Source organism: Zalophus californianus, chromosome 6, assembly GCF_009762305.2.
Source record: "Zalophus californianus isolate mZalCal1 chromosome 6, mZalCal1.pri.v2, whole genome shotgun sequence".
Taxonomy (NCBI): Eukaryota; Metazoa; Chordata; class Mammalia; order Carnivora; family Otariidae; genus Zalophus; species Zalophus californianus.
In genome coordinates, this window is record NC_045600.1 from 60230170 (window position 1) to 60253740 (window position 23571).

Genomic DNA, 23571 nt, shown 5'->3' on the forward strand with positions numbered 1-23571 from the left:
ATATAGCTGCACCTGATTGGTGCACCGTCTTGTCAGTCATAACGAGAGGTGGTCCTCAAAGGCCCGGTCTAAATGAGACGCTGTGTTTTTTACGTCATCTGCCAGCGACGAAAGCAGGAAGGGGGGTTGTGAGCACAGCTTGGTGGTGGCGGGGGTAGCCTGCGAAGGTGTCATGGCCGCTGCCGCTGAGCTTAGTCGCTCGAGCAATGGTGACAGGAGTCTGGAGCGGAGCTGCAGCCCCAATCTCTCCCAAGAGGTGCTCTGCGAATTCTTTCGCTCTCTGCATAGCCTGGTGGGACAAGTGAGTGGTGATCTGTGGGAGTAGGGGTGTGGGAACTATCCGGCCCCTCCCCCCTTTTTTCCTCTAGCGGAGGCGGGGGCTGCGGAGGGCTGCCGGGGGGCTGTGGAGGGCTGCTGGGGATCGGGAGAGACTAGCTGAGGCCGGAGGAGGAGCCCGAGCCCAGCAGTCTGCGGTCGGAGTGAGGATGGCCGTACGGGCTTAGTTCAGGATGGGTTGCAGATCAGATTTCCTTGCAACTCTTCTCCCCGAGAGTGAGAGAGCGTAGTGTAAGTGAAAAACCCGCTCCGAGAAGAACTGGCTTGGAGAGAATGAACGTGTAAAAAAGCTTTGTGGGTTTGGAAGGTGCCTGGCGCTCACGATCCCCTTTCCTTCAGTGAATTCATTATAGAAATTGATAGGTTTGTACGGCCTGAGAATTTTGGAAAAGCTCTGCCCGCCTTTTTTGGGTGATTTGCTTTTAGGAGTCACTTGGTTTCTTTCTTTTTTTCCTTCTGGTCGTTGTGTGCATCTCTTACCCTTTCATATGGGGAGGAAAATAAAAGGAATTAATGTAAATACTTCTTGCATAAAGTTGGATAAGTTATCCATGGTTGATACAGTTTGCATCAGAACTGTTGTTTAATCATTTAATTATTAACTAATTTAACTGGCTGATAAATAGCTTCTGCAGAAATGTCATAATAAATTGGACTTAAATAAAAGTACTCCTTACATTCTATTCCAATCAACTCACTACTTCGTTTCATGAAGTAAAATGCAAAGCATACTATAAATGAGAAACAACTTGAAAATAAGTTTGTTTGCTTTTAAAAAGGAAATCTTTTCTCTTGTATCTTGGAATATTTTCCAGCTCTAAAAGTTTGTTATGGGGTCGGTACTAGTGCATGTAGTAGGCACAGCAGACTTTTATGTCAAAGATAATGTTAACTTTATGAAAGCAGAACATTTGTCTGATTTGTAAAAAAAAATTATTTTTAAAAGCCGTGGGTGGATGGAGAATAAATTTTTTAAAAGGTTATTTCAGTATTTTTAAAATTGTAGTATGTTTGTCGTGCCTTAAAAAAAGCATTACTCTAAGTTAAAATTTTGTTTGGTGTAACAGAACAATTATTAATAGAATCTGCTAAAAGTTGTAACTTTTGAACTCAGTTGTTTGCCATGGACTTACTAAAATTTTTTAAAGACCTGGGGACATTGATATTTTAGTCTTATCACCCAACAGCTGTAATGGTTTAACGGTTTAAGAACGTTTTATGTCCTGGACATTGGAATTTTAAGGTTTATTTGTATTTTAATGTCAGGATGAAAAAAGTTTATGCTCACCTATAATTTACAGAAGTTTTATTTTCAGTGGTGAGATATTTTTAAAGTAACATTAAGAAATAAACATTTCTTTTGAAATATATTGCATATTGAATTTTTAAAACTCATTTACAAATTTTAATACATATTTATGATTAAAGTTATGTCACCTGTCAAAAATGTTTGGAGTAAATATTTGGAAAGATAACGTGACACAGTGAAGGAGCCATCTATACGAGTGTCAAAAAATTAAATCATTGTCTCATCGGTTAAATACTAACCATTTTGATGTTACTCTTTATATTTTGAGATGTATTGTTAAAAGATAAGAATGAAAGCCACAATACTTATAAAATTGCCCCTGGAGGAAAATCACTATTTACTTTTGCAACAAGTTTACAGGATGTTTTTTTAAATGTAAGTTTAAAAAAAAGTTTCCATATGCTTAATTTCATTCTGCATAGTATCATTATATTGTTGGCTCTCCTCAATAGGAAACATAAAATTGAATGTTAAAAAGTATCCCAGATTTCAAATTTACTGGTTTTAACCTTATTGCTTGCCTCTGCATGGCTCATTTTACCAAGTTGAAGCATTATTTATTGTTAGCTTGGATTTTCATATTAATTTAAGTTTTTATTGAAAATGCATATTTAAATAGTCCTTATTAATGTCAGACTAATACATTTTTGAGTGAATGGTTTACAAGTATAAAGAGTAAAAATGCATAGAACTCATATTACTAATAGGGAATTTGTTGAATAAATAGTTGGATATATTGGGATAATTTTAAAGTTAATATCATTATTATGTGGTTTTCTTAAAAAAAACCAAGTACCTTTAATTGTGCTTGAAAGGCTTACATAATTATGTTAAATTGAAAGAATATGATCCCAACATTAAGATTTATTTTCTGTAAGTTATTATTTTCTCTAGAAAATTTGATGCTTTACTTTGGTTGAGGATTTGTCTGTGTTATCCCTAAACTCTATTCATAAATTTGTTATCAACTGATTTTCACAGTCTTAGAGGACTGTAGAAGTACAGTAATAGTTTACTTCCATACCTAAGTTGTTGTCTAATGAAATTTTTATGGGCATTAATATAAACTAAGATTAATGCAGTAATCTTAATGTAAAACCTTAGTGATTATAAACTAATCTTTGCCAGTGCAGCCTATCCAAGACTTCCTATTTCTTTATACTTATCTGATATAGACTTTTAATGTTTCTTGTCTCATGTAAAGGGTGGTAAATTTTTGTCATACAGTATTCAATATAGTGCCTCTTTTGGTAACTTTGGATCTCTGGTTTTTTGTACAGTGATTCATCTTTTTGTTTTATTATAATCACAACTCATAACATCTGTATTTGAACTAATGTAATACTTGCCTTTATTTTGTAGAAAACATGACTTTTAATAAATGATTTCTGAAAAAAACAATAAACAATTCTACCATGCAGCATATCTTTATAGTATGCTATAAACACATATACCTAGAAAAGTTTATGGAGGTTCACTTTTATTCACTTGAAAGCCTAGAGACGGAGGCTTTCCCTCTAAGATTTTCACTGATTTTGATATTAATTTTATATTTGGGTTCTTGGTAGTTTTCTGTATATAATTTATTCTAATAGGTCACACATAGCCAACTTATAAGAACTTTTATATGACAAGCCCTCACAAGTATTAGAAAATACTATTTAGCGAAAGATCTAGCCATTCCATTCAGTCTCTGACCATTTATTTCACTATTGTGGAAGACTGTTTTTCACTTTCAGATTTCCACAGCTAGATTAGTTTTTTATTTAAAGTAGATAAACATGTTGCCATTTATCCCTAGGCTTTATAATATGTATGAATAATGTTGATTTTTAAATTATTTTAAAATAGGTTAAAGTTGAAAGCAATAAAAATGTGATTCAGAAAACATCAGAATAGTGATGATATATGTCAGTTATGTCTTTGTGTACATATTTAACAAAAAGAAATGTTTATATCAGAACTTTCATAAATGTGCCTGCCCCTTCTGTTTAGTGCTCTGAGCTAGAAATACTTGGCCCTCATCCAAAGGTTTTAGATAATGAAGTATCAAAAAAGCCTCATCTTTCCATCTTTCGTGGATGGTTTCACCTGTAAGATGGTCCCATTACACAGACCCAAGAATAGAATTAGAATGAGATATCATTGCATTTTTTTCTATGAAAATTACACCTTTCTTGGCCTTTTAAAATGATAACTAGGTAGAGCATTTTAATGTATCATTAAAAATCTGATAACTTTGAGCTAAATAGGCATGTTACTCTAAAGAAATATTATTTTTGTGACATCCCATATACACAGCTTAATCGTGTAATTTTTGTGATGTTGCTGGTTTGCCCCTTTGAAGCTTAACCTCAGAGATGATGTGGTGAAAATTACAATCGATTGGAACAAGCTCCAGAGCCTCTCGGCATTCCAGCCCGCTTTGCTCTTTAGTGCACTTGAGCATCATGTTTTATATTTACAGGTAAATTTCTTGTTAAAAATGTTAAGTCAGTATTGAGAATAGAAATTAATTATAGTTAAATTATAAGCTAGAGTATTTGTCAGTTCTTACCACTGTATTAATAGTGTTATCAATAAAAGGTTACTTCAGCCACTTTAGATCCAAATCTGTTAATTTATATAGCGATCTGGACAGTCTCAGGAATATAGTTCAATAGGCCGATGTGGCTATGAAGACTGAATGAATGCAATTCTATTCAATTCTAGACTTGCACTGAAAATTCAATACAGTTGCATCTATGGTGGGTTATAATTAAGCAATAAGACACGGCAGGTGTGTGTCATGCTATGATAATGATTCCATGCCTTGGGTGAGTTTGGAGGCTCATGGAGTGCTTTCAGTGGTTCAAGAAGTGGCATTATCCCAGCATGACACATCCTGGAGTGTCTATTGCAATTAAACAGTTTCAGCATAGTTTTTAAAAAGAAAGTAATTTCTGTGACATTAATGTCTCATCTTAGTAAGTAGCCAGTCACTATTTTATCTTTTCTTTTTCTTAACAGTTTGAAATAATTCATCCTCTATTTTAGAAATCAACATTGAATTATTTAAAATAGTACTGCTATATTTTTTTAATATTTCAGTTCAGTAATTGAACAGTATTATGACCTTGCTGGTTTCCAATTGAACATCTCTGCAATTGTAATTGTAAGTTTGCAGTTTACCTCTAATCAAAGTATAAAATACAAAGTGTCAAAAGGTGAGTGGAAGAACTATTTGGATTGGCCATTTTACTGCTATTAAGATGTTATAAGGTTTCAGAAGAGTACCTGGTAGAGTAAACAACGGAAGCAAAATTACAGGTATGAAAAAATAACTGGAACACTGACAAGTATGGGTATGCTTTGATTAATGGAATAAACATTAATTTTTAGCCCTCTGTTCAGTGACTTTATGGGAAATTTTAACTGTTTCATGTTGAAATAGTTAACCCTAATATTAAAGGACAGAAATAATGAGTGATAGAACTCAGTTGAGGCCTGATTAATGGAGGAGGGGGGCTGAGTAGTATAATTTACATTATACAATAGGGTTGTTTTTTGTTTTTTTTTAACCCCCTCTAGTATAGTGATAGGCATATATCTCTTTTCGGCTGTGGAACTTGGTAGTTTTTTTTTTTTCTTGTTCATTTTCTTTTTAAAAATTTAATTTCATGACCTAAGAAGATGTCTTGCCATGTCAGGAAAAGCCTGAGTGTTCACTCAGCATAACACCTATATATTTCATGTCTATGCTCTCTCTCATTCACTTTGGCCAACTGCAGTTTCAAGTGGAGAATCTCCAGTGATACAGTGATAATGCAGGGCTTTGCTGAGTGAGAGCACTGGCTCTCATGTTAAGGAGGAAAAATACTAAGCCTTAGTGTTCTGAGGAGGCATTTGAATGACATGTTAATTAAGTGGCATTGGTGCCAGAGGCTGAGGCTTTGATTTGGCACAAAATAGAAGATGAGTGACAGAATGATTCCCTCAAAGAAAATTTTAAATTTACTTAGGTTTTCTTTCTTTCTTTTTTTTTTAACAGATTTATACCAAATGATAATGTCACAATAGCAGAGAACAGCAAACACTGACATGTGATCAGATCTATGTATCCTGATATGCCAACATTTTATATGTAGTTAATTGATACTAAATATTGTGTTTACTTAGCAGAAATTTATATAAATGTTAAATGTATAATTAATTTTGATTAGTTTGAACCTCTGCAGATGGAATTGTGTTCTTCTCAGCCTTTTTTAGCAAAACTTCAGCCTCTGATTAAAGAGGAGAATACAACTGTTGTTGGAGAGATAGAAAAAACAGAAACGGGGAACAAGAATGAAGTAAATGCCAAATTTCCCATTAGTGACCTACAAGAGGAAGAAAAGCACAAAGATTGTGATTTAGGAGATGTGAAAAAGACACAGATCCATTTTGATCCAGAAGTAGTTCAAATAAAGGCTGGAAAAGCTGAAGTAAGAAGGTTTTATTTGGGGGGGGAATATTATTTTAAATCTTATGCTCAAATTGTTAAAACATGCGTTATCGTTTATAGATTGACAGACGAATATCTGCATTTATTGAAAGAAAGCAAGCTGAAATCAATGAAAACAACGTCAGGGAATTTTGCAATGTTATTGATTGTAATCAAGGTAACTACTTGGAAGAAGTTAATTTTCAAAGGATTTTAAGCACAGTTTTTAGAGTTGCTCTGATTTTTCATTTGTGTTTAAAAATGAATAACATTAAATCACAATTTATTTCACAGGTTTATTTAGAAACTAAGGCAGCAGAAATTCTATTTAATAAGACTATATTGCAAAAATGGGCTTCAGGGTGCCTGGGTGGCTCAGTTGGTTAGGCGGCTGCCTTCGGCTCAGATCATGATCCCGGAGTCCCGGGAACGAGTCCCGCAACAGGCTCCCTTCTCGGCAGGGAGTCTACTTCTCCCTCTGACTCTACCCCCTCTTGTGCTCTCTCGCTCTCTCTCTCAAATAAAAAGAAAAATAAAATAAAAATCTTCAAAAAAAATGGGTTTCATTTTGGTTAGCAAAAATCTAATAAATGCAGACATAAAAGGGCTAATATTTACCACAGGTGAAGATTGTTTTTTAAGGTTTCTTTGGGAAATGAAGAAGATGAAGTATGGGTGGCAGCATTTTTCAGTCTCACTAATAAGGAGGAACTAAGTTACATAAATTTCGAGCCTGTAAGTGTACTTTTGAAATTGTATTAATATATAAGTAAACTTAGTAAAGTTAATACTCCTCAAGAGGGAGCAGTTTTCTCACTACTCCTGAGCTTTTTGAAATGTTTTCTGTCACGATAAAAGCAGTCTATCATCAAGACTGTGGTGTCTTAATGCTTTTTTCCTTTTTCTCATAGTGTATACATTTGCTGTTTTTCATCAGATTCTCCTTTTCCTCTTTACTTGATGCTATGGTATATTTACAGATCTGCAGATATGCTACAGAATACTGCAGAACACTGGCATAGATCTTACTCAGGCATCATAGTAATAATCAGAACAAGTAGTTCTTAGAAAAAATTATGGAGAAGAGTTCCTAATTGGAATGAACATTTTTCTTGTTGCCTCTAACATCTCTTAGCTAATTATTATGAATACAGAATTGTCAGATGAACCTAGAATTGACTCTTACATTGGTACATTGATTCTCTTAATAATGAAATAATACAGGCTCAAGTGGGTCCTAAATTCAGCCTTTTCTGCTATTAACATTATACATGCTTATCTCTAGACTTAGTATATTTTCTTGTTAGCTTTTCAGAACAGGTACAGTAGTGGCATAATCTCAGATACTACAATCCATCCAACTGCAAGCAACCCATGAGAAGGGGTTTGTTGAGGGAGTAAGCACATGTGTCACTAATGTTATTCCTCGTTCTCCCTGCTAACTCTATTATTATAAACCTCCAGGGGATAGAAATTGACAAGAATTGAAATGCTCAGCAGGATTCCTTGGCCCATTCAATCCCTTGCTGGCTCAAAACAGTGCTAGCAAGAATTGCTGTGGAGAGGGACTAGCACTCATACATTCACTATCTTCACACCATGCTGAATTTCTCACTGATGGGTCAGTTAATCTATATACTTGGAATATAACTCTGGAACGGATGATAGCTTCTTTTTTTAACCCTTAGCCCCGTGAGATGGTAAAAAGAGAATGGAGAAGTCATGGCCCTTTAAACGTATATTGATGTGTCTCAAAAGAAAAAGGAAAGAAAAAGAAAATGATTCTGTTTAGTATCTATATATAAAAGATGAATTTGGAATTACATTCACATAATTTGATTTGTCAGCAGAACTATAAAGGAAACTTAGACTGAAAAAAATATGAATGTATTGTAATGTGTTAGTGTATTCCTTTGATACCTGTCAGTCTGACTTAAGTATAAACAATAGGTTTTTTTTTTTTTAAATTCCATAGGGGAAAAAAAAATTTTCTTTCAGTATCTCTTTTACCATCTATTTTTTATTATAAATCAGGAGAATTTTTCAGGAAATTTACTGCAATGCATGGTTTTACTTAATGTCATTTTAAATACTTTATAATATTTGAAACATTTTTATATTATGTTAGCATTATTCCAGTTTTCCCCCTGGGTTTGTAATTTATTTGTTGATAACTTAATTTGAAAAAAAAATTATACCTTTCAACTTAGAAAAAAATTGGAACAAATTTTTACAACTTATTTTTCCTAAAATTGCATTTTTTGAAAAGAGTGGTCTGGAAAGAGAGATAGCTTTTTGTTAGAGATTTTTTTAAATGAGCACTGGAAACCTAAATAAAGTGGAAAAGTATGTGTTATTTTTGAGGTTTCAAGATCTCTTTGGAGTTCTGAAATAAAAATATGTTAAATGTATAATTAATCCTTTTTATTAGATGATCCTTAATTTGATCAGTAAGTAATACTAAAATGCTGAATTTTTTTAAAAAGGTTTTTCAGGAAAAGTAATGAGTTCTATTTATTTCTATGATAAAATAAAGGGAATAATGTCTCTTTGGCTTAGAATTAAAATGCTCTCTATAAAATATAAAGTATTTTCTCCAAAGACCCAGATGGTTTGGGGGGGATATTGGTATTTATTAAAAATTAAATTACGCCATTTAATGCTAAGGACTTTTCTATATGCAAATCTGAAAATTAGATAAGATTAAAGATTATAAATTTTAGAGGGGAAAGTTCACTATATTTTATCCTGTATGAGATGGTGATTTAATTACTATTATTTAAAATGATAATTCTCTTATTAGTATGTTACTATGTATTGGAAATTTGTCAAAATCTCATACATTTAAAGTTAAGAATGTACTTAAACTTATACTCATCTAAATTCTCCTAAGAAAACAGTTGTGCAAGAACTGATGCCGTTTTTACTCCTTACCCGGGATTTAAAAGTCATGTAAAAGGTAAGTATCCACTGCATATCTTCATCATTGTCAGAAGCTTATTCTAGATTATAAGCAAAATGAAGTAGAAATCACTTCCTATCTAAATTTTGTTTATTTTAAAATAAAATAAAAAGTCTTGGCTTTGTACTTGGCTTGATGGTCAGATGGTCTTTATAAAAAGAATATGAGGTACTGTTAGGGAGATAGAATTTCTGACTTTTAAGCCTATTAAATTTATATTTCAAAAGTTTCTTAATTTAGTTTCTAGAGTTGTGAATACATATGGACCACAGACTAGACCTGAAGGAATTCAAGGGTCAGGTCATAAACATAACAGCTTGCTCCGAGATTGTGGTAATCAGGCTGTCGAAGAACGACTACAAAATATTGAGGCTCACTTGAGATTGCAGACAGGTAAGCGGAATGCTGGTCGGTGCCCTATAAATGTACCTTTGTCAGTAGTTAAACTCCAATTTATTTAGTTACAAAATTTTCATTGAGTATCTGCCATGTACAAAACATTGTTCTGGTTGGTACAAAAATGAATAAGCATAGTCCTTACTCTCAGGGAATCCACAGTTCATGTGTTTATGCTCTTCTTCCTCCTCTTAAACTTCTCACCAGTTTGAGACTGTTAGTAGAATGGGAATAGATTCCAAATAGGTCCTGACATTCTCAGTTTATTAAGTCACAGCTGAAAATTAATGTAATCTTTTTCCTGCCACCAATTTCATAACCACGACTGTGTCTCATTCTTCTCACCCACTGTGCTAGGTACAAAGTATTGCTAAGTGTGATCTTAGTCCTCAAGGATCTATTCAGTCAGAATAAGCATATAAATCCGTAAATGCCATAGGGGAAGTGAACTGACATTTATTGAATAATACTAAGTGCCAGTCACTCTCAAAGTATTAATACATGTCAACTAACTTAATATTTAACAGTACTCTCAGTACCCTTGTGAGTTGTTGGTGCTGTTATTGTCAGATAAAGAAACTAAGTTCAGAGAGCTCAAGCAACATGCCCAAGGTAGTAATGACGAGTAGAAATCAAACCTCAGTCTTAACTGGCTGCAAAGCCTGAGTCTCCCTCCCCATTTAGTCACCAGATCCTGTTGATTCTGTCTTCTAATTATCTCCCAGATCTACCTACTTCTTTCTACTTCCACAGCTACTACTGTAGTTGAAGTCACTGTGTTCTCTGCCTTGGACTGATGGAAGGATATCAGCTGGTTACTTTGCCACTAGATTTCTTCCTCGAGACCAATTCTGTACCAGTGGCCAAATTGCTTTTCCTGAAGTTCTGATCTTACTGATCTTGCTACTCCCCAGCTAAAAATTCTTTCATGGTTTCCTCTTACCCTTGTATGCATACCAAACTTAGTATTTATTCATTTATTCCACAAATAGGTATTAAGTTCCTACTATAAGCCAGGTGCTATTCTAGGCACTGAGAATGCATGTGAACAAAAATTCTAGTATATAAATTATATGCTACACAAGAAGAGCTACAGATAAAAGCAGCTTGACCAAGAGAAGAGAAAGGAGCTTGAGATGGGAGGGGATTGTAATTTTAAGTAGCATGATCTACATCTATAGTTCCAGCCCCATCTCTGGGCTTCCCAACTCCCACTCATTTTGCTGTCCTAGGGCCTGCACCAAGGCTTTCTCTCCTGCCCACACTTTCCCCTCCTGATCCCAGACTGGTATGGACTCCCTTTTCATGTAGTCTCAGTAGTACCTGGTACTCCCTGCCCTCCTTTATAGCAGTTATCACAGTTGTGTGTGTTTAATATCTGTTTCCCTTGATAGATAGTAAGGTCTGCGAGAGCAAACTCATGTTCATTACCTTTGTGCTTAGTGCAGTGTCTGGCACAAAACGGGTATTCAGGAGTTTTTAAATGAACGATTGCTCATTTCACCTTTTCAGATCATATGTAAAGTACAGTGGGTACACAAAGTTAGTGTTCACCTCTTTCAGGGGAAGTCAAGAGATGGTACCCCTGGTGAAGTGACATTTGCACCCTTGAAAGATTAGTAGGAATTTGTCAGCAGGCAGGAGCAAATTATTCCAAAAAGAGGGAACACCATCTGCAAAAAGCCCTGAGGCACACAAATCTGGTTGGGGAATTTCTGAGTCCAGTCTAGCTGGAGTATTTGCTGAGTGGAAGTAAAAGAAGATGAGACTGAGTAAAACTTCAAGGGTAATAAGAGATTAGCATTAAAAATTAATCCCCTCCCCCATAACTAAATGGATTAAAAAAAAAACTGAAAAAAGGATGGATTGGCTTATTAAGTCTAATAGTATCAGGGTGCCTGGGTGACTCAGTCAGTTAAGCGTCCGACTCTTGATTTTTGGCTCAGGTCATAATCTCAGGGTCATGAGATTGAGCCCCATCAGGTTCTGCACACCAGGCATGGAACCTGCTTGGGATCCCCCCCCCCCCCCCGCCACATCTCCCTCTCTCTGCCTCTCCCCTCCCCTGGCTTGCGCGGGCTCGCTCTCTCTCTCTCTATATATAAAAGTCTAATAATATCAGGTAGTTAATTGAAAAATATCTTTTGAATGCCTGCTATGTACCAAGTGCTATTTTAGACACAAGGGATACTAAAATGATACAGTTGTGGTCCCTAGCTTCAAGAACTTTATAATCTGGAAGAAAGAATAATATTGAAGTGGAATGTTATGGGGGCTATGAAGGAAGCGTATGGTGGGGCACAAGGAGCCTCCATGTGAAGAGATTTTAGGCAGTGCTTCACTGAATCAGTGAAGTTTGAACTGGCTCTTGAAAGATACAGAGGTGAGCCATAGGGCATTCTAGGTAAAGAGGGCAGCAAGAGCAAAGTCAATTGAATAAGTTACTCATTTTACCTTACTCAAGAGCAAGAATGACCCAGATTCTAAGGTAAACATTCTCAAAAAAGAAACCTACTTCTAGATTTTTTGTATTTAACAAGTTGATACTTTTGATATGAAAATTTGCCCATATACTTTAATTGCATAATGATTATCTAATTATGTATTCATTCAGTTAGTAAATATTGAGCACCTGTTTAGTTTGTGAACTGATGGTTCCTAGGTTTGTGCAGTGCACAAGCTGCAGAGCCATACGCAATGAGCAAAACAAAATTATGCCCTCCTGGAGCTTACATTAAAGTGGAGAAATGGGCAATAAATAAAACATAGAACTATCCAGTAGTAGTAATGGTTTGGAAAAAAATTAGAGAAAGGATAGGGATTGCAGTGGGGGGGCGGGCGTGTAACACTGGTATTTTTTTTTAATAATTTTTATTGTTATGTTAATCACCATAATTACATCATTAGTTTTTGATGTAGTGTTCCATGATTCATTGTTTGTGCATAACACCCAGTGCTCCACGCAGAATGTGCCCTCTTTAATACCCATCACCAGGCTAACCCATCCCCCCACCCCCTTCCCCTCTAGAACCCTGTTTGTTTTTCAGAGTCCATCGTCTCTCATGGTTCGTCTCCCTCTCCGACTTACTCCCCTTCATTCTTCCCCTCCTGCTATCTTCTTCTTTTTTTTTCTTAACATATATTGCATTATTTGTTTCAGAAGTACAGATCCATGATTCATCAGTCTTGTACAATTCACAGTGCTCACCATAGCACATACCCTCCCCAATGTCTATCACCCAGCCACCCAATCCCTCCCACCCCCCACCACTCCAGCAACCCTCAGTTTGTTTCCTGAGATTAAGAAATCCTCATATCAGTGAGCTCATATGATACATGTCTTTCTCTGATTGACTTATTTCACTCAGCATAACACCCTCCAGTTCCATCCACGTCGTTGCAAATGGCAAGATCTCATTCCTTTTGATGGCTGCATAATATTCCATTATGTATATATACCACATCTTCTTTATCCATTCATCTGTCGATGGACATCTTAGCTCTTTCCACAGTTTGGCTATTGTGGACATTGCTGCTATAAACATTGGGGTGCACGTATCCCTTCGGATCCCTACATTTGTATCTTTGTGGTAAATACCCAGTAGTGCAATTGCTGGATCGTATGGTAGCTCTATTTTCAACTGTTTGAGGAACCTCCATACAGTTTTCCAGAGTGGTTGCACCAGCTTGCATTCCCACCAACACCACTGGTATTTTTTAAAGAGTGGTCAGAAAAGGCCTTGCTGATAAGGTAACTTTTGAGCCCAGACCTAAAGTTGGTGAGACCAAGCCTTGTGAATATGGAGGCAGAGGAAACCACATGTGAGAGTGCTTGGCCTACTTGAATAACAGAAAAAAGGAATCAAGTGGCTAGAATGATAAGGGTGTGGAGAGAATGTCCAAATTGCGTAGGACCTTGGATACTACTGTAAGTAAAGGTTCTGGTTTTTAGTCTGAGTGAGATGCAAAGGTACTAGAAGGTTTGAGCAGAGAAATGACACTATCTGACTTTTACATTTTAAAAGGGTCACTGCTGTGTTGAGAATAGACTATGGGAGCAAGGCAGAAACAAGGAGACCAATTTGAAGGTTGTGGTATCCGTAGAGAGGTGGTGGGGGTCTAGACAGAATGGTCACATTGTGGTGCAAGAAATAAGAGGATTTGGAATACAATCATAACCTTGAAATTTGAATAACCTTAATTTATCTTCCCCCTCCACAGAAAGTTTGTTAATTAAGAATTATGATAAAGCTCCTCTTTAATATTCTTTTAGGTTAAAGGAGGAAATGTGGCATGTAAGGAGAAATATAAATAGAAGAAAGTGATAAAGACATACTGCAGTCACTGAATTGAACTGTTAGGTGTCCCTGTACATTTTTCTCCTCCCAAGTGTCTATCAAAATCTGTCAGAAGTACAAATTGTTTCTGTACAGGAACTCTTCAGTAGCTTGTAATGAATTTAACATAAAATAAAACTCCTGGCAAAACAGGAAGCATAAATGGGGCTTGAGGAGAGGTACAATAGAATAATATACCCCATAATGTATAATATTGAAAATGTGAGCTAAGGATTTCATTTCATTTTACTCTTGTTCATTATCTTCTCAAGCTTAAATATTTCCCATTCCTCCGTGTAAGTATCTTCTTTGCATGTTTTTGTTTGTTTGTTTTTGTTTTTTTGAGAGAGAGCAGTGGGAGGGGCAGAAGGAGAGAGAATCCTGAAGCGGACTCCTGGCTGAGCAGGGAGCCCGACATGGGGCTCGATCCGAGGATCCTGAGATCATGACCTGAGCCAAAATCAAGAGTCATCTGCTTAACAGACTGAGCCATGCAGGCACCCCTGCCTGCATGGTATTTTAAGAATAAAATTTGTAAGAAGAATTATTCAGTAGTATCTCAGAATTTTTTCTTAATGTATTTAGGTGGTCCAGTGCCAAGAGACATTTATCAGAGAATTAAAAAACTTGAGGATAAAATCCTTGAACTGGAAGGAATCTCTCCTGAATATTTTCAATCTATAGTAAGTATAAGTGTCTTTAAAAATATATATATTGTTTATTTTACGATGCTTCATCGTATCACAGTTCAGTAATTTATCTGCTACAGGCGAAACACCGTTTTAATAATTCGATGATGAACATAGTCCTATGTAGGGAGTTACCTAGTTTTTTTAAAAAATTGTGATTCCAAGTATTATATATAGACTCGTAATTATTTTAAAGGGGGTACTTTTATTATATATTACCCAAATTCTCGAACTTGAGCCATTTCCATGGCATAATAAATCAGCCTAGGTAGTTGTCAATCCTGTCACTATGACCATGCTATCTTGTAGAACAAAGGCTTCCTCTGGGACCCTGCTCTGTCAGTTACCCTTTCTGTCTCTTTAATCCCTCCCTGTCCACAGACTCCTTCCTTCAGCTCATACATGTTTGCATTTCTCTTCCATACCAGACAAACACACACCTCCATCTGCCACCCTATCTTTTTCTTTACCTTAACCAACAAACTTTTTGAAAGACTAGTCAATATTTGTCTAATTCCTCAACTCTAGCACTTATTTATTCATTCATTCTTATCCCCTTTTCCAAGGACATTAAGAAACAATGTTGTGCTGATAAGTCTCTATTTTGTCACATCAGCAGGTTTTAGACAAGTGATCCTGAGGTCATTGTGTTATTTTCCTCAGTTTTTTGGGGTGATTATACATAACACCTGCCTTTTCTGAGGTTTGGTTTTCTTTTTTGGGGGGGCATATTTTTAAACTTTATTTTTGGTTTTCTTTTTTTTTTTTTTTAAGCAGCGCCATATTAGAAAGAACTAAATAATGTAAAAGTGAACAAAATTTTTTAATTTAGTAAATTTTTTTTTAATTTTAATTTTTTTTAAAGATTTTATTTATTTATTTGACACAGAGAGAGCCAGAGAGCAAGCACAAGCAGGGGGAGCGGCAGGCAGAGGAGAAGCAGGCTCCCAGCTGAGCAAGGAGCCCAACGTGGGGCTGTATCCCAGGACCCTGGGATCATGACCTGAGCCGAAGGCAGCTGCTTAACCAACTGAGCCATCCAGGCACCCAGTTCACTAAATTTTTAGTGAAAATTTTACTAAAACTCCTATCTCAAAAACTATGTAAAATAACTCATGTTAGCATGAATTATTATAAGTCACTGGTAAAAATATAATTAAAATTATTTTAGGTATAGCAGCAGTTTTTCCAAAGTGGCAAACTGGGTATTAGAGTAAGGTACAGAAAAGAAGTATTTCCAGATGAAGAAGGCAGGTTACATAACAAATGTGAGCAGTGAAACCCAAAGATCAAAAATTTAGAGAGAAAAAGAGTTTTAGTGATTATTCCCCTCAAATGTAAAATGAGGTTTACTAAAGTTCTAAGGGTTGAAGCAAGGATTAAGTGAGATAATACCAGTCAAGCACCTAGCACACTGCCTAGCACATGGTAAAACCTCAGTAACTACTAGCATTTAGTTAGTTTCAGAAACCGTGTATGAAGTAGCTATATAAATGTAGATAAGTCACAAAGTTCCTTTGGCTTTTAGTTGTCTAATTTAGAAGATTTCTTGGTTGTACTAAATAATTACAAAGGTCTTTCTAATTTTAGGATTATTCTTTGAATGTATCTTCCTAGAAAACTTGATAAAGACTTTATGCTTTTTCCTGTAACAGTCTACTGTATATTGTTCCCATTCAAGCTGCCTTCATTAAGTAATCCCTAGCAGGTTATTTTTCTATTTCAATTTCGTACTTTGTTAATATAGTCCTTGTTAACATAGAATTGAACTTACAAGAGAGTATCTTAGTATTAGATACCTCCAGAGAGATCTTGCTCCTTCATTAATCTCTTTGATTTTGACTTACAAAGCTTGACATCTACCTATTATTGAACTTGGTTAACAAAAGAACAGCCCTTCAAATCATAATCTTGTTTTGGGGGATCTCTTATAGACAGCATAAAATGTTTAGAGTATTTGGTTAAAGAGGTAGAATAGTCAGATTATAGAGGACCTTAAATGCTATACCCGGAAGTTTAAAGTATTTTAAGTTTAAATGCTGTTGAAAGCACTTGAGCAGGGAGGTAACTTGTGCAAATCATTTAGAAGATTTATCTAATACTGTTCTGGAAGGTAAATGAGAAGGGAGAGACTAAGATTAAGGAGACAGTATTATACTAGCTTAGATGTGAAGTGAGATCCTAAACGAAGGATAAGAGAGTGAGAATAGAAAAGATTAACACAAGAGATGATAGGAAATAAAGTTGACAAATACTGATAATTGATTGGCTGTGGAAAGAGACATAGAGCAAGGGTGAGTCCACTTTCTGATTGGAAAAATTATATACCATCATTGACAGAAATAAGAAAATCTGAAGGAGGAGATACTTGGGGAGAAAATATGAATTTAAAGTCCTATCAGGATATACAGATAGAACCATCAGGTAAGCTTTTCAAGAGTAGGACTTGTATAACTGGGAGAGTCTGTGTAGAGGTGATAGTTAAAACAGAGAATGGGGAAGAACACTAAGACTATCAGAGGCCTAAAGTCTACAACTTGGTAGACTGTTCAGCAGCAGGAAGCATTTCAAATGTAAACAGAATTGGCCTGGATGTGTTAGGTTGCCGTACCTGTGATAAAACTGGTACTTCAAAAAAATATTTCTAATTCTATTAAACAATATATATTTGATTAGAAGGATCACTCTGGATTAGTATTGGAAATGACATGTCCAAGTTAATAGTGAGCTACAAGGAAGCACAAAACACTGAAAAGGTTTAAACATTCAGATTAACTCTGTCCTCAAGGTCTATGAATAAATATGGCACAGGCCCAAAGGGAAGGAAGATCTCACTCCCTCACCCGTCTGTAATAGAATGAAGGTGCCGTCTTCAGCTCCTGCACTCCTTGCTTGCAATAGATCCAGCACTAGGAACGTAGGAATGTCCATGAGTATGAGAGGAGTTACACACACACCCTGCAGAGGACATAGCATGTTATTTATCACTCTCACCATCCTCATGCTGGGAGGACACACATGGCAATTACATATCTTTACATATCTTTCAAAGGTGTACAGAAAAGACTACATATGCTGTATAGTCTTCTAGCTTCTAAAGTTAGTAAGAGAAATTTAAGCCCGTTAAATTTCTTAAGGATTGAATTTTTGTAGAAACTGAATTCTGAACTCTGAAAAGATTTTAAATGAAATATGTTTAATTCAGATTTGCATGTAGGTGAATTCTAAACACAGGGAAGACTCGTAGTTGAATAAAGATTTGTTATGGGTAACACTGAAGCACAGCATATGAAAAGGGAAAAGCTAACAGAAAAATACGGAAATTGTATTTGATTCATAGAACAAAAATAGACTATGTGAAGTTCTTTTCAGTTATGAAGCAGACATAAAACTCCAGAAAAATGTATATAAAGCAGGAATTATAACAAAGATACAAAAGTAGACTATGTGAAGTTCTTTTCAGTAATGAAACGGACCCAGAACTCCAAAAAAAAAATGTATATAAAGCAGGAAGTATAACAAAGATTAGTATTTTGTTGCACCTTTTAATGTAACAGTTGGAAAGATCTTTACTGTTCACATTCAACATGGAAAGATTTGAATGTGGTAATGTTTTAAAATTTTTAAGGGCATCACTTAATAAACTATTTAAGACATACAATCTTTGAGTATTTCCAAAGAATTACTTACTGATTTTAAATTATGACCCTTGAAACAGTAAATATAATATGCTTCACAAGTACATTTTTATAGCACTTTGTTCATTTTATAGCACTTCTCACTTATATGTTTACACATCTGTTTTTCCACACTATATTTCGGACCTCTGAAGGGCAGGCACTGTGTCTTATTCATCTTTGAACATATAGACCGTAGTAGGCACTGAATAAATGTGCGAATGGATAGGGTTTGGCTGATAATTCACTATTGGACTTTTGAAGGTGTGTTAACTTTGTTCCAAAGCACTGACTAGGTGGAATCTTAGCTCTAGTCTATAATAGTAACTCCTGGTTGTAAAGAATAGGGAGAGGGGAGTCAGCTGCATGTGCACAGGCCATGTACGTGTCCAAGTGCATGGTGGGCCTGAAACATGAGGTGGCAGCTGGATCTGGCTGGAAAACTAAATTGCAAATGTATTTTGGAGGGCCTTGAAGGCCACACTAACCAGTTTGCATTGCCAGTATCACTAGTGCACAATTAAGTTTTTGAGAAAGAGAAACCTATAATTTAGGTTCCTATGTGGTGGCATTATGAAGTCTGAGTTGGAGAGAGATTAGAATCAGGGAAGAGAGTTTAGGAAACATATCATTGTCCATACTGGGGAGAAATGAAGATCCGAATCAAAGTGGTGGGATGGGACTCAAAAGGGAAGAAATACTTAAGACACTACACCTAAAATAAGCCCCCAAAGACCCCATTTTGCTGTTTCCAAGTTACTGAATCATTGATGTCCTTATTCTCCTCATTCTGATACTTTTTACTTTGGTTTTGTGATATTATAATAATCTGATTGTTCAGTGACATGGAAACTATCAATATCGTATAGACTAAATTCTTGGGCAGACAAGGAGAAGTACATTTTATTTAATTAATTTTTTTACAGGGGGAAGTATATTTTAATCTGGTACATGTAAAAAGGCACCTCTTGGTAAGGTAGAAAACTGAGGAGTCTTCTGACCAAAATTAAACATTAAGCCCTTACCTCCCTATGGGCCCCATCACAGCTATCCAGCTCAGTTTGGCAAAGGAAGGAACCTGTTTATATAAGCACCTTTCCCCCCATATTTAATAATTCCAACACTTAATGATTTCCCACTTACTGTAACTACTGATAAGGGGCACACCTTGGAATTCTTTGAAACACCTTCTGACACAAAGGGAAATGTGAATTTTTACCTTCTCTTCTAAATCTCAGTGGTCAGAAATGTTCATGAGAAAATTTTTGCCACCTACATTGACAGTTTCTTTGTCAAATGTACCAAAATACTAATTTGCCATTCAGAAGTTTGGGGTTCTGTGAGACTAAGAACAAAATCTAAAAAAACTCATTTGGTCAGGGTTTAAAAGGCTCGGCAGCATATCAGTGAGAATGTTGTCAGCTTAAATTGTAGACGTTTAAACTCAAACTGGCTTAAAGAGTGCGCAAGTTATAAAGTAGCAAGTTCAGCATAAGTACACCCTTCACAGTAATGGATTCATTGGCTAAATATCATGGTTGTCAAAGAATTGGGACCTTTCCCCCCCCAGTTCTGCTTGGTGTTGGCTTTTTCCCCAGGCAGATGGCAAGACAGCTACTTTCAGGTGTCCTATTTGGATACAGCATTGTCCAGAGGAACTGCCTCCTTTGAGGGCTTTCTCTTAGAAGTGAGGAAGTTTTTTCCAGAAGCTCTCCCCCTAATCCCCAGCAGACCTCTTACCCATTGGCCAGAACTGGGCCCACGCCCATTCCAGTCACTGACAAGACCAGTGGGGGTACGATCAGCATTCCCGTGAGTCCCACGGAGAAGCACACTTGCACAGATAACCAGTGATCATTAGTCAGCGGTCTGTGTGCATGTGTGTCTTTGCACCCCTTGGCCTGGGACTCTAAATTGTGTTTTCCTCTGTCTAATGCTGCTTCACTTCACTTGTTCAGTATTCTGGGATGAAAGGCTATAAAAAAGGAAACTAAGTAAAAACCCCCCAGAGCATCTCCTTCCATAATTAACCCTCATTAGAAGCTGGGAAGGAGCCAGGAGGAGCATGTTGCTTCGATGTTACTACTGTGTACTTTTAATATCATTGTTTGGAGGGTACCCTCCAAGATACAAGCAGACAGATTTCAGTGGCAGCTAGTGTTTGTGGAGAGTTGTGGGCTGTGTTTCTGCCAGGGTTCTCCATATTTTGTTAGTATTCTATAAAGGAAAATTGTTTCAATTTTCTAAGCATTGATTACTTACTTTTTTTACTTTTAATCTAGAGCTTTTCTGGAAAAAGAAGAAAAGTTCAACCACCTCAAGTAAGTTACTGAATTTTCATTGTGGCTTCTGAAGTAGTTTGATTAGTTTTATACCTCTCTTATCAATAAAAGTTACTGCTCTGGTTGCTTTTAGATCATACCCTGGCATTTAGGACTGAAAAAAAAGGGCAGTATAAATTTATGAATTTGAATTAAAGAAATAATTTTATTTCAAGGGCATGGAATCAGAGGGGTCAAATATAAAAGTGTCTAGCTGTTACTTGTAGCAAAAGTATCAGTTACAAAATGCTGAAAAATAATAAAATGCTGAGATAATTCCCCCCCCCTTTTTTTAAAGATTTATTTATTTGAGAGAGAGCTCACAAGAAGGGGAGGGGCAGAAGGGGAGGGAGAGAGAATCTCACACACACACACACACACACACACACACACACACGGGGAGGGGCAGAAGGGGAGGGAGAGAGAATCTCACACACACACACACACACACACACGGGGAGGGGCAGAAGGGGAGGGAGAGAATCACACACACACACACACACACACACACACACACACACACACACACGGGGAGGGGCAGAAGGGGAGGGAGAGAGAATCTCACACACACACACACACACACACACACGGGGAGGGGCAGAAGGGGAGGGAGAGAAACACACACACACACACACACACACACACACACACACACACACACACACACACACACACACACACACACACACACACACACACACACACACACACACACACACACACACACACACACACACACACACACACCTGCTGAGCCCAGAGCCCTATGCCCCTGGGGTTTGATCTTAGGACCCTGAAATCACGAACTTGAAATCATGACCTAAGCTGAAACCAAATCTGACCTTTCACCGACTGAGCGACCCAGCCCACCCTCTCCAACTTTTAAGTAATCTCTACACCCAACTTCGGGGTTGAACTCAGGACCCCCAAGATCAAGAGCAGCATTCTCTACCTACTGAGCCAGCCAGGCGCCCCTCCCCCTCCTCACTTGCTGACACTACTAACTAGCAGCATCTAAATCAAAAAAGGGTGAGGGGGGGTGGGGGAATGGGTTAGCCTGTGATGGATATTAAAGAGGGCACGTTCTGCGTGGATCACTGGGTGTTATGCACAAGCAATGAATCATGGAACACTAAAAAAAAAAAAGTGTTTGGCAGAGGTTGACTTCAGCCCATCACTGTCCATAGTACTACTATATTAATTAGGTTGAATCTTAATTAGTGAGGTTCTGGTAGCTGTTATGGCAGTAATGTAAAATTTTTAAGTTGGAGAAAACTAAAAAAAAATATTTTTTTCTTTAAAGATTTTACTTATTTATTTGACAGAGAGAGAGCACAAGCAGGGGGAGACTGAGAAGCAGGCTCCCCCGCTGAGCAAGGAGCCTCATGCAGGACTCCATCCCAGGACTCTGAGATCATGACCTGAGCCCGAAAGCAGAACGCTTAAACCGACTGAGCCACCGAGGCACCCCTTTGATTTATTTTTTAAGAGTAACATACTACTTATTTTTTAATTGTAAAATTTGAGGAAATTTTGAGAGCATCCATTTTTTCCAGGAGAGGTAGTTGATTGCAGTTGACCCATCAAAAGAATTTCCAGCAATTAAGCTAATCCTAAAGTTTTTTACTATTGATTATGAGAATAGTAGGTTAAAGAAAAAATTTTTACAATCCTTTCAAAGCATAAGAGGTCCAGGAGCGCTTTGTCATTAGGAAAGAGAAAGAAAGTAAGAAATATTTAAGCTTTATTGTTTTATGCCTTTAAATTTATGATATAGTCAACATATATAGTTCAATTTAAAAATTATTCTCATGAAGGAAAAAAAAGACATTTACCATATTTTAAATAGTTATAGTTCATTTAGCACTTTGTCTGCATTAAGATACTTCAGAGTCATATTCAGCAATCTGTATTCTTGTTCTTTACAGCAGAACTATTCACTGGCTGAACTTGATGAAAAAATTAGTGCCCTCAAACAAGCCCTGCTCAGAAAATCAAGAGAAGCAGAATCCCTGGCTACTCACCACCTTCCGTGAAAAACTCCTCTCATTCTTGTCATTTGACTTTTTTATATACATGTAACGTACACTGCAGTTAATTAAATGGATATGTATTCATCAGTGTAGACTTCCTTCTGAAGTCAAGCTTTCTTTTCACCTGAGTCCAGCCTGCACAGAGTTATCTTCAGATATTCCAGTGAATTTTGAAATGGTTAAGGCATTAAAAACATAATTGTCAGAATGTATTCCCTTCTGTTTTAAAGGAGGTATTTTGGAAATTGGAAAACTTAATTTGAAAGCACATCTTTGTGTGTGTGTGTGTATGTACCACAGAAAGGAAGATTTATTTTGCATAGTGATTATTTAAAAGGACTTTATATTTGTAACATCACCGTTAACCAGTTTACTAGTTTAAATCCATACTTTGTACATAAGAGCATTCAACAAATATTTATCAACTGAAATGAATTTAAATGACTGCATACACTTTTTTTTTCAAATGTCAATTTTAATGCAAATAAACAATAGATCCCACCTGTATTCCCTTACTGGCTGTGTGTCCTTAAGCAAGTTAATCTCTTTGTGCCTTAATTTCTGTATCTGCAGAATGGGATTGATAGCAGCAAAACCTAGAGTTGTCATGAACAGGTGAGATCATTCATGCACAGCTTTTGAAACTGGCCCAAGGGAAGTGCTCAGTAAATGTTAGCTATTATTACTGTATAAAACCAAGTCTGTTTTTGAAAGTCTTTAGATGTTACAAACAGTCCCTCTCTCCGAAAGCCTCACTTTTTTACAGTGTCCCAGTTATGTTAGGCAGTATATGTATTTCCATAGTTGCAAATTAAACATTTAATAAGATGCAGCTACAATCAAGGAGCAGATATTTAGGTCAAGAATTGTTTTGGCTGCAAGAATCAGAAAATCTACCTAAAATAGCCTGTAAACTGGAAGTTGTAAAAAAGAATCCAAAATCTGGAATTTAATTGCAGGAAGAATAGCTGGACATTGTGGTGTCTAGGAGGTCACCAGTAGTTCATAACTTTCTCTGTGTCTGCACTTGCCTCTGGCTGTTCCTATGT

General features: G+C 36.5%; 1 protein-coding gene and 1 long non-coding RNA gene across 16 annotated transcripts in view; one reads left to right on the forward strand and one right to left on the reverse strand.

Moving 5' to 3' along the window:
- LOC113909497 overlaps positions 1-23571 on the reverse strand; it is a 222955-nt gene that overhangs the window by 130534 nt on the left and 68850 nt on the right. The window lies entirely within an intron of this gene.
- LOC113909496 (MAP3K12 binding inhibitory protein 1) lies at positions 114-23029 on the forward strand. 14 transcript variants are annotated; one of them, XM_027570742.2, is made up of 11 exons: positions 182-301; positions 1914-2020; positions 3993-4112; positions 4736-4799; positions 5884-6108; positions 6189-6285; positions 9001-9066; positions 9310-9462; positions 14388-14485; positions 20451-20489; positions 22418-23029. In XM_027570742.2, the coding sequence occupies exons 3-11, from the start codon at positions 4096-4098 to the stop codon at positions 22523-22525; spliced, it is 867 nt and encodes a 288-aa protein (XP_027426543.1). In that variant the 5' UTR covers positions 182-301; positions 1914-2020; positions 3993-4095; the 3' UTR covers positions 22526-23029. The 14 variants fall into 14 exon arrangements, with proteins under 14 accessions (XP_027426540.1, XP_027426535.1, XP_027426536.1 ...); XM_027570739.2 differs by lacking the exon at positions 1914-2020 and having other exon boundaries at positions 114-301; XM_027570740.2 differs by lacking the exon at positions 1914-2020 and having other exon boundaries at positions 119-256.